Below are 12,500 nucleotides of genomic sequence, written 5' to 3'. Positions count from 1 at the left end.
GTTTGCTCAGTTTTTTTGTTAATTATTTTCAATGTGTCAAGTAATTCTCTTTTTGTTTTCTCATGATTTGGTTGGGTATAATTGTGTTGTTGTCCTGGGGCTCTGTGGGGTCTGTTTGTGTTTGTGAACAGAGCCCCAGGACCAGCTTGCTTAGGGGACTCTTCTCCAGGTTCATCTCTCTGTAGATGATGGCTTTGTTATGGAACGTTTGGGAATCACTTCCTTTAAGGTGGTTGTAGAATTTAACGGCTCTTTTCTGGATTTTGATAATTAGCGGGTATCGGCCTAATTCTGCTCTGCGTGCATTATTTGGTCTCTCTACCTCTCCCTCTTCCTCTCTCAGGTTACTATGGTGAGGGTCTGAATGCCATCATAGTGTTTGCGGCTTGTTACCTGCCAGAGAGCAGCTGTGACGACTACACTTACATCATGGAGAACCTCTTCCTGTAAGAACCCACACCAAGCTCCTTCATGGTGAAAATAACAGCCGTTGTCCCAAGAGCCATACAATAGCTAGGGCCAGGAGTTCTACCTGACCACATGTGATCTGGGCAGGAAAACTCCAGAGACCTTGTTAAAGTCTGTGACTGGAGTTTTTTCCTAGTCAGGTTGCATGGTCAGGAACAACTCCAGGCCTTATACAGAATCAGTGGATTTGAATTTGAGCTGTCCTCCTTCACAAAGTCATATATTTAACTTTTCTTTTTTTACATCTGCATTATTTTAATTTTTTTTAACCCAATCAGATTTGATGTGGGTTGTAATGTGCTGTGTGTTGTCTCCTCGTCAGCTTTGTTATCAGTAGCCTGGAGTTGTTGGTGGCTGACGACTACATGATCATCTATCTGAACGGAGCTACGCCTCGCAGGAGGATGCCTGGTATCAGCTGGCTAAAGAGGTGCTACCACACCATCAACAGGAGGTAAACGATAACTTACAGAATGCACCTTTAAATGTTGTGTTAGGTTCATTGTATTTATCGTGTGTAATGTCATGTTTACGATGTGTTTATAGATGTGTAATGTCATGTTTATGATGTGTTTATAGATGTGTAATGTCATGTTTATGATGTGTTTATAGATGTGTAATGTCATGTTTACGATGTGTTTATAGATGTGTAATGTCATGTTTATGATGTGATTATAGATGTGTAATGTCATGTTTATGATGTGTTTATAGATGTGTAATGTCATGTTTATGATGTGTTTATAGATGTGTAATGTCATGTTTATGATGTGTTTATAGATGTGTAATGTCATGTTTATGATGTATTTATCGTGTGTAATGTCATGTTTATGATGTGGTTATAGATGTGTAATTTCATGTTTACGATGTTTTCTCCACTGCGGTCCCGTCAATGTGGATAGGGGGGGTGCAATGTCATGTTTATGATGTGTAATGTCATGATTATAATGTGCTTATAGATGTGTAATGTCATGATTATAATGTCCTTATAGATGTGTAATGTCATGATTATAATGTGCTTTTAGATGTGTAATGTCATGTTTATGATGTGCTTATAGATGTGTAACCTATGCTGTATGAACATACAGTTAATGTAAATCGTATTTTAATGTCCTCTGCAGGTTGAAGAAGAATCTGAAGTGGCTGGTCATTGCTCACCCGTCCTGGTTCATCCGTACAGTCTTGGCCATCTCCAGACCCTTTATCAGGTTAGACCCCTGATCGTCATCATCATCACTGCACCTGGGGAGGGCATGGGAGCAGGGAGGAGCAGCCTCGGGACTTAGAGGGAGGAGCAGCCTCGGGACTTAGAGGGAGGGCATGGGAGCAGGGAGGAGCAGCCTCGGGACTTAGAGGGAGGGCATGGGAGCAGGGAGGAGCAGCCTCGGGACTTAGAGGGAGGAGCAGCCTCGGGACTCAGAGGAAGGAGCAGCCTCGGGACTCAGATCCTTTCTGAGATGTGAACCTAAAGAACCATTAGAGCAAACAATGTTAATCTGGTTCTAATATTTCATGGACAGACTCCCGTAACATAACTGGTATCGCATCTGACCCAATTATGCAAGATTTTAGTTCTGGGCTTCCGAGATTAATGTGATTCAGACTATAAAAATATATCTTCCTCTCTCCATCCATCTGTCTCTCTCCGCTGCAGTGTCAAGTTCATGGACAAGATCCGTTATGTTCACACATTGGATGAGTTGAGCCAGCTGATCCCTATGGACCACATACAGATTCCAGAATGTGTCCTGCAGTAAGTCCCAACCGCCACCAGGGGTCGCCAATGAAGCACCTGCTCAACCTGCTGACCTTACTGTAGACACAGTGGGTTACAATCACTTAGCCTAGCTATGGAATGTGTGCTATGTATATCACAGGAGGTTGGTGGCACCTTAATTGGGGAGGACGGGCTCATGGTAATGGCTGGAGCGGAATCAGTGGAATGGTATCAAATACATAAAACACAGGATTTCCATGTGTTTGATGCAATTCCATTTGCTCCGTTCCGGCAATTATTATGAGCCGTCCTCCCCTCAGCAGCCTCCTGTTATATATATGTTATTTATGTGTACAGAATGAGTACATGTATGTAGGTCTATATGTTTACACAGGCAGCCTTATTCTGATCTTTTTCCACTAGATCAGAATTGGGCTGCCTAAACGCCGCATAAGAGAGCTTTGAATATAAGGCTCTAAATCAGAGTGATCCCTCTCATAGTCAGGTTGCAAAGATGGTTAGCTGTCAGGAATAGAAAATAAAACTAAACTAGTTGTTTCTGGAGAAAAAAAAACAACAACATTACAATCACAATCACCCTTGCTGTTTTTATTTGCAGATATGATGAGCAGAAGATTACAGCACAAAAAGAAAGGTATGTTTTATGGGATAAGCGTTAATACACTACATTACCAAAAGTATGTGGACACCTGCTCGTCGAACGTCTCATTCCAAAATCATGGGCACTAATATGGAGTTGGTCCCCCCTTTGCTGCTATAACAGCCTCCACTCTTCTGGGAAGGCTTTCCACTAGATGTTGGAACATTGCTGTGGGGACTTGCTTCCATTCAGCCACAAGAGCATTAGTGAGGTCGGGTACTGATGTTGGGCGATTAGGCCTGGCTCGCAGTCGGCATTCCAATTCATCCCAAAGGTGTTCGATGGGGTTGAGGTCAGGGCTCAAGTTCTTCCACACCGATCTCTTCAACCATTTCTGTATGGACCTCGCTTTGAGCACGGGTGCATTGTCATGCTGAAACAGGAAAGGGCATTCCCCAAACTGTTGCCACAAACTTTACAGTTGGTACTATGCATTGGGGCAGGTAGCGTTCTCCTGGCATCCGCCAAACCCAGATTCGTCCGTCGGACAGCCAGATGGTGAAGCGTGATTCATCACTCCAGAGAACGTGTTTCCACTGCTCCAGAGTCCAATGGCGGCGAGCTTTACACCACTCCAGCCGACGCTTGGCATTGCGCATGGTGATCTTAGGCTGCTCGGCCATGGAAACCCATTTCATGAAGCTCCCAACGAACAGTTCTTGTGCTGACGTTGCTTCCAGAGACAGTTTGGAACTCGGTAGTGAGTGTTGCAACCGAGGACAGGCGATTTTTTACACGATACGCGCTTAAGCGCTCGGCATTCCCTTGTGTGGTCTACCACTTCGCTGCTGAGCCGTTGTTGCTCCTAGACGTTTCCACTTCACAATAACAGCACTTACAGTTGACCGGGGCAGCTACGTTGAAAGTCACTGAGCTCTTCAGTATGGGCCATTCTACTGACAATGTTTGTCTATGGAGATTACTTGGCTGTGTGCTCGATTTTCAGCAGCAGGTGTGGCTGAAATAGCCCAATCCACTAATTTTGAAGGGGTGTCCACATACTAGTGTACACCTGTCCTATAATTTATAATGTCCTGCCCATAATAAATATCTCTTATGGAGTCCATAGCCAGGAAAAGGAGCTGGAGCATATCAAGTCTACACCCCCCACGGAAAGGTGAGCCCATTTCACTGCGCAGACAGTGCAGCTTCTGTACAGTACAAAGAGGTTCACAAATCCAATCGATTCCTTCTTTACGTTGCCTGAGACTTTTTCCACAATCAACCTAGCAGGCAAAACTAGTTGAACCGATGCCATCTCAATCAGATAACAATCAGTTCAGGTTGTGAACTAATTGTAGTGAGATCATGTTGACCAGCTTTGCCCGCTGGGAAGAGGCTTTGTTGAGGTAAAACAGTCCTTTCGGCATCACCGCGACCCCCCGTAGCTCTGGTCCAGGGCATTACATGCGACAGTGAAGCTCAGCATCAGAAAGACGCACATAACACCCTGGACCAGAGCTATGCGACCCATTGCTTTGCGTCACATGCTTGTATTGCATTGTGGCAACAACAGGCTACAACACATAGCAGGAGCTGTGGGTGTGACGCTTCTACTGAGTCGTGTTTACAGGCCGAGGTCAATGTTAGAGGACACCTCTCACAGCCTTTGACATTAGGTAACAGCTCTCCTCCTACTCTGACCCTATCAGTTCTACCAACTACAATCTGTTCTTACTAATCATGAGGTTTTCATGTCAGTCAATTTAACTTAAATGTATGTTCCAAGTCTATTAGGAGGACATCATTAGGACATATATCTAAAGGACACCCTTTTCTTAGGATTTTAACTGTATGTTCCACGTCTATTAGGAGGACATCATTAGGACATATATCTAAAGGACACCCTTTTCTTAGGATTTTAACTGTATGTTCCACGTCTATTAGGAGGACATCATTAGGACGTATATCTAAAGGACATCCTTTTCTTAGGATTTTAACTGTATGTTCCACGTCTATTAGGAGGACATCATTAGGACGTATATCTAAAGGACACCCTTTTCTTAGGATTTTAACTGTATGTTCCACGTCTATTAGGAGGACATCATTAGGACATATATCTAAAGGACATCCTTTTCTTAGGATTTTAACTGTATGTTCCACGTCTATTAGGAGGACATCATTAGGACATATATCTAAAGGACACCCTTTTCTTAGGATTTTAACTGTATGTTCCACGTCTATTAGGAGGACATCATTAGGACATATATCTAAAGGACATCCTTTTCTTAGGATTTTAACTGTATGTTCCACGTCTATTAGGAGGACATCATTAGGACATATATCTAAAGGACATCCTTTTCTTAGGATTTTAACTGTATGTTCCACGTCTATTAGGAGGACATCATTAGGACGTATATCTAAAGGACACCCTTTTCTTAGGATTTTAACTGTATGTTCCACGTCTATTAGGAGGACATCATTAGGACATATATCTAAAGGACACCCTTTTCTTAGGATTTTAACTGTATGTTCCACGTCTATTAGGAGGACATCATTAGGACATATATCTAAAGGACACCCTTTTCTTAGGATTTTAACTGTATGTCGGTCTGTCCATGCTTCACATTAGGACGTTAGGACTCACCATTAACATTTACATAATTGGGTCCCTCCCCTCTCTTACAGCGACAGGACATGTATACCACCCCCCCCTCTCTTACAGCGACAGGACATTCTGCACTATAGCCTATTTATTGCCTTACTTCCATAACATGCTACATTTGCACACACTGTATATATATTTTCTGTTGTATTTCTGACTTTATGTTTTTTTACCCCATATGTAACTCTGTGTTGTTTTTATTGCACTACTTTGCTTTATCTTGGCCAGGTCGCAGTTGTAAATGAGAACCTGTTCTCAACTGGCTTACCTGGTTAAATAAAGGTGAAATAAAAAATAAAATAAAAATAAAAAAAATACCACCCCCCCTCTCTTACAGCGACGGGACATGTATACCACCCCCCCCCCCCCCCCCCTCTTACAGCGACGGGACATGTATACCACCCCCCCCCCCCCCCTCTTACAGCGACAGGACATGTATACCACCCCCCCCCCCCCCCCCCTCTTACAGCGACGGGACATGTATACCACCCCCCCCCCCCCCCTCTTACAGCGACAGGACATGTATACCACCCCCCCCCCCCCCCCCCCCCCTCTTACAGCGACGGGACATGTATACCACCCCCCCCCCCCCCCCCTCTTACAGCGACAGGACATGTATACCACCTCCCCTCTCTTACAGCGACAGGACATGTATACCACCCCCCCTCTCTTATAGAGAGAGTACACCCCCTCCTCCTTCTTGACATTAATTTAATGTCTGTTACATAAAGCTCATCTGATCCTCTCCTTAGCACATTGTATCTCTCTATCCCTGCCAAAGTTCAGTGCTATTTATACTAGGAAACATCACTAGGACATAACTAGAACGGAGCTGCAGCTGGTTGAGACTAGGAAAGTACCCTCCCCCCAGAGTCTCACCACCCTAGTGTCTCACCACCCTAGTGTTTCGTCACCCTAGTGTCTCACCACCCTAGTGTCTCACCACCCTAGTGTCTCACTACCCTAGTGTCCCATCACCCTAGTGTCTCAACACCCTAGTGTCTCACCACCCTAGTGTCTCACCACCCTAGTGTCTCACCACCCTAGATTCTCACGACCCTAGTGTCCCATCACCCTAGTGTCTCACCACCCTAGTGTCTCACTACCCTAGAGTCTCACCACCCTAGTGTTTCATCACCCTAGTGTTTCATCACCCTAGTGTCTCACCACCCTAGTGTCTCACCACCCTAGTGTCTCACTACCCTAGTGTCCCATCACCCTAGTGTCTCAACACCCTAGTGTCTCACCACCCTAGATTCTCACCACCCTAGATTCTCACTACCCTAGTGTCCCACCACCCTAGTGTTTCAACACCCTAGTGTCTCATCACCCTAGTGTCTCACTACCCTAGATTCTCACCACCCTAGATTCTCACGACCCTAGAGTCTCACCACCCTAGGGTCCCAGCCCTCCATCACCCTAGTGTCTCACCACCCTAGTGTTTCACCACCATTCAGGGGTGAGAGGATCAATAAATAATATAACACGAGGACTACCTTACCTCAGTGGAATGCTATCAATGAGGAATTAGCCACTGCAGCGTGTTAAGTTGTATTTATATAGCACACAGTGGGCTTTACTGTGGGGTGTTGAGTTGTATTGTAGACAGTGGGCTGTATTATTATTATTTTTTAAAGTAATTTAAAAATGTATGTTATATATATACTGTATATATATATACAGTACCAGTCAAAAGTTTGGACACACCTACTCATTCAAGGGTTTTTCTTTATTTTTACTATTTTATACATTGTATAATAATAGTGTGACATCACAACTATTAAATAACACATATGGAATCATGTAGTAACCAAAAAAGTGTTAAACAAATATATTTTAAATTTTAGATTCTTCAAAGTAGCCAACCTTTGCCTTGATGACAGCTTTGCACACTCTTGGCATTCTCTCAACCAGCTTCATGAGCAATGATTTTCCAACAGTCTTGAAGGAGTTCCCAAATATGATGAGCACTTGTTGGCTGCTTTTCATTCACTCTGTGGTCCAATTCATCCCAAACCATCTCAATTGGGTTGAGGTCGGGTGATTGTGGAGGCCAGGTCATCTGATGCACTCCATCACTCTCCTTCTTGGTCAAATAGCCCTCACACAGCCTGGAGGTGTGTTTTGGGTCATTGTACTGTTGAAAAACAAATGATAGTCCCAATAAGCGCAAACCAGATGGGATGGCATATCACTGCAGAATGCTGTGGTAGCCATGCTGGTTAAGTGTGCCTTGAATGCTAAATAAATCACTGACAGTGTCACCAGCAAAGCTTCCATCACACCTCCTCCATCCACATGCAGAGATCATCCGTTCACCTACTCTGCGTCTCACAAAGACACGGCGGACAGATTTCCACCGGTCTAATGTCCATTGCTCGTGTTTCTTGGCCCAAGGAAGTCTCTTCTTCTTATTGGTGTCATTTAGTAGTGGTTTCTTTGCAGCAATTCGACCATGAAGGCCTGATTCACGCAGTCTCCTCTGAACAGTTGATGTTGAGATGTGTCTGTTACTTGATCTCTGTGAAGCATTTATTTGGGCTGCAATCTAAGGTGCAGTTAACTCTAATGAACTTATCCTCTGAAGCAGAGGTAACTCTAGGTCTTCCTTTCCTGTGGCGGTCCTCATGAGAGCCAGTTTCATCATAGTGCTTGATGGTTTTTGCAACTGCACTTGAAGAAACATTGAAAGTTCTTGAAATTGTCTTAAAGTAATGATGGACTGTCGTTTCTCTTTGCTTATTTGAGCTGTTCTTGTCATAATATGGACTTGGTCTTTTACCAAATAGGGCTATCTTCTGTATACCACCCCTACCTTGTCACAACACAACTGATTGGCTCAAACGCAAGAAGGAAATAAATTCCACAAATTAACTTTTATCAAGGCACACCTGTTAATTGAAATGCATTCCAGGTGACTACCTCATGAAGCTGGTTGAGAGAATGCCAAGAGTGTGCATATCTGTCATCAAGGCAAAGGGTGGCTACTTTGAAGAATCTCAAATATAAAATATATTTTGATTTGTTTAACACTTCTTTGGTTACTACATGATTCTATATGTGTTATTTCATGGTTTTGATGTTTTCACTATTATTCTACAATGTAGAATATAGTAAAAATAAAGAAAAACCCTTGAATCAGTAGGTGTGTCCAAACTTTTGACTCGTACTGTATATATATATATTAATTTTTTTTGCATTCATTTTTTAGATGTTAAATGAATTACTAAACTTCATTTTTAAGCCCACGTTTTATTATTATTATTATTATTATTATTATTATTATTATTTATTATAATAATATCTGTCAGCTCTATATTGTGGAGGGGGCACACTGACTCGACCAGGCAAAGACCAGGCAAATCTCACAAGTATCAGACACCTCATGCTTCCAGCTACTATCCAATCAAATCATTATCCCACTCCTGGTTAGCCACAATTGGCTTAGAAAGCCAAACATAACACAATATCTTCCAATTAATTTCCAGCAACATTGCCCCTGTATGTCTGTGTGGTGCGCACGTTTGTCTATCATTCACTTAATGTAGCCAGTTATGATGACTGTCTTATGGTTAGAAAGACTTTCCCCAAAACCTTCTCAATTAAATGTAATCTGCAAAGTAGGCTTACCTGGCAGAATCATATCATGATTATTTTTATCAATCGGGTGGGCTTTTGTTTTGCAAACTCTGTCATGGCATATGCAGAAGCAAATAGACCAGCACATTCCTCTCTCACAAAATGCGCAGTTAAAGAAGTATTACACAAAAACGTCTACATTTTTATTACAGTTTTATTTTATGTGATTTAAGCATCGACACTAACTTATAACATCCAATGTCATTGTTTCTCTATGAATAATTGCAATTTTGAGAGTAGAAAACGGAAAACATTGGAAAAAAATATAACCGAAAATGTGGGAAATAACAAAGAGTGTGCCTATTTGAAAGCTAGGGGGAAAAAATGTTTGAGTAGCTCACGCCATGTTTCATAATATGAAAGTAGCTCTCATGCTAGAAAAGGTTGGAGACCGTTGCTCTAGAGCGGGTAGACAGTATTGTCAGTGGAGGAGAGTGTTGAGTGACACACACAGCTTTTGATTTGATTTTAGCTGCCGGTGAAGGGCAGGAGTCGCAGTAGGTATTTTTGTAAATTAATTTGATCAAGCTATGTAGCCTTTTGATTCCTTTTTGATGAATAAATAAAACAAACGTGTTTGAGTCTCCCGAGTGGCGCAGTGGTCGAGACCGGGAGACCCATGGGGCGGCGCGCAATTGGTCCAGGGTAGGGGAGGGAATGGCCGGCAGGGATGTAGCTCAGTTGATAGAGCATGGGGTTTGCAACGCCAGGGTTGTGGGTTCGATTCCCACAGGGGGTATGAAAAAATAATAATGTATGCACTCACTAACTGTAAGTCGCTCTGGATAAGAGCATCTGCTAAATGACGTAAATGTAGTTGTTTCTCTGTAATACTAGCCACCTAGCAATTTGATGAAGTTGCCTTTAGCTAGCCAGCTAGATAGAATTATGTATAATGATTATGGCTCTAGATTGCAGGAAAAAGCTGTTTCAGGTTGTTTGAAAAATGCAAAATTCTCTAAATTCCAGAGAGGGGCCAACCTCACGTACTTCGTGCCCCCTCTAAAATAATGGGTACATGACGCCCCCTGCCCATGAAGGTGGTTAACCTCCAAGACCGCCCGTTTACACTGGAGACCAAAGCTCTGCCCGCAAGTGGCGGTGTTCTTTTATGTTACACTGCAAAAGTAAGGTTAATGGAAGCTCTACATTCTCACTGTCTCACAGTAGCAGAGACATCACAGACATGCTCCTGCCACAGCTGCCATTTAGGCAGGGACATACACCAGTGATCTGGGATGGAATGGTCCGGAAAATGGAAAGAAGGAAGGGCCACTATCTGTTCTGTACAGGGGGAGAGGAAGTAGAGGACATTATAAATAATGAAACTGAGGCGGTGTAACTCAAGGTGTTCCTCACTGGATTGATATCAATGATGAGAATTCAGCTACTGGGCTCAGCAATTGTTTTTTATATGAAGTTGTTGTTGGTGGTGGTAGTGATGGTGATGGTGACAATGATGATGGTGATGTTGATGGTTATGGTGATGATGGTAGTGGTGGTGGGTGTGGTAGTGATGATGATGATGACGGTGGTGGTGACAAGGATGATGATGATGTGATGATGATGGTGATGTTGATGATGATGGTGGTGGTAGTGATGATGATGATGAAGATGATGATGTTGATGATGATGGTGGTAGTGGTAATGATGATGATGGTGATGGTGATGATGATTTAATTGTGTGTTTATCTAAAACCATTCCAGGTAAAACAAGAATTCACCACCCTGCTGAGGATCTATGAATACAGGGTAAAAGACTTCTCGGCTGAAGTTAAAGGACTAATGGAGGACTAATGAGGACTGGTGGGTGAAGATGACATCACATCAACATCATCCTACATTGTCCTACTTTCCACACAGCAGATACCTTGGTCTGTCTGTGTAATGATGGAATACTGACCTACACCACCCTATCCCATGGAATAAACCTACCCTGGCAGATAGCCTGACCCCTGTCCCATGGAATAAACCTACCCTGGCAGATAGCCTGACCCCTGTCCCATGGAATAAACCTACCCTGGCAGATAGCCTGACCCCTGTCCCATGGAATAAACCTACCCTGGCAGATAGCCTGACCCCTGTCCCATGGAATAAACCTACCCTGGCAGATAGCCTGACCCCTGTCCCATGGAATAAACCTACCCTGGCAGATAGCCTGACCCCTGGCCCATGGAATAAACCTACCCTGGCAGATAGCCTGACCCCTGTCCCATGGAATAAACCTACCCTGGCAGATAGCCTGACCCCTGTCCCATGGAATAAACCTACCCTGGCAGATAGCCTGACCCCTGTCCCATGGAATAAATCTACCCTGGCAGATAGCCTGACCCCTGTCCCATGGAATAAACCTACCCTGGCAGATAGCCTGACCCCTGTCCCATGGAATAAACCTACCCTGGCAGATAGCCTGACCCCTGGCCCATGGAATAAACCTACCCTGGCAGATAGCCTGACCCCTGTCCCATGGAATAAACCTACCCTGGCAGATAGCCTGACCCCTGTCCCATGGAATAAATCTACCCTGGCAGATAGCCTGACCTCCATCCGATTGGAATAAACCTACCCTGGCAGATAGCCTGACCCCTGTCCCATGGAATAAACCTACCCTGGCAGATAGCCTGACCCCTGTCCCATGGAATAAATCTACCCTGGCAGATAGCCTGACCTCCATCCGATTGGAATAAACCTACCCTGGCAGATAGCCTGACCCCTGTCCCATGGAATAAACCTACCCTGGCAGATAGCCTGACCCCTGGCCCATGGAATAAACCTACCCTGGCAGATAGCCTGGCTTCCACTGACTCTTTAGTGCAGATGCACAACCATTTCTTCTTGCATGGATAAATCAGCTGTTCTCTAGACTACTGCATGATGAACATTTATTGGCCTGATGCAAGACGGCTGGATGAACTCTGTGAAATGTGTTTATTTCCTTCAACGGGACAAAAACAGGCATTGGTTGGACAACCCAGATGTACATAGTTGTAATAAAGCTCCCTGTAGCTCAGTTGGTAGAGCATGGAGCTTGCAACGCCAGGGCTGTGGGTTTGATTCCCACGGGGGGGGGCAGTATGAAAAATGTATGCACTCACTTAACTGTAAGTCGCTCTGGATAAGAGCGTCTGTTAAATGACTAAAATGTAAATGTAAAAATGTAATAACATTGTAATAATGTCATGTATTAACATTGCTGTAACATAAGTATGGAGGTATATGTGTGCAATAATGTTTGATATAAGTGTTTTGGTTATCTACATGTTTTTATTCAATATGTAAATCAAAATGTTTTTAAATTACGTGCAATAAGCAGTTCCTCTTCTGAATTGACTGAAACATGTTTTAGCTTTCTTTGTTGCTCCTTTGTGTGTTGTTGTGTTTTCCGAAGGTTACTAGACAGACGGCACGCTGGT

General features: G+C 43.6%; 1 protein-coding gene across 1 annotated transcript in view; it reads left to right on the top strand.

The window, feature by feature from the left end:
• The window catches only part of LOC311098833 (caytaxin-like), a gene marked incomplete at both ends in the record, with an annotated part of 22,871 nt that overhangs the window by 8,382 nt on the left and 1,989 nt on the right, over positions 1-12,500 (top strand). The window contains 5 exons of the mRNA XM_084139401.1: positions 344-446; positions 791-922; positions 1,587-1,673; positions 2,120-2,218; positions 2,802-2,837. Coding sequence (XP_083995527.1) covers positions 344-446; positions 791-922; positions 1,587-1,673; positions 2,120-2,218; positions 2,802-2,837 — 457 coding nt within the window. The remainder of the gene's footprint in view (positions 1-343; positions 447-790; positions 923-1,586; positions 1,674-2,119; positions 2,219-2,801; positions 2,838-12,500) is intronic.

Source organism: Coregonus lavaretus (genome assembly GCF_964263955.1).
Source record: "Coregonus lavaretus genome assembly, chromosome: 23".
Taxonomy (NCBI): Eukaryota; Metazoa; Chordata; class Actinopteri; order Salmoniformes; family Salmonidae; genus Coregonus; species Coregonus lavaretus.
Note: the sequence above shows the minus strand (reverse complement) of the source record. Positions and strands in the feature narration are given on the sequence as shown.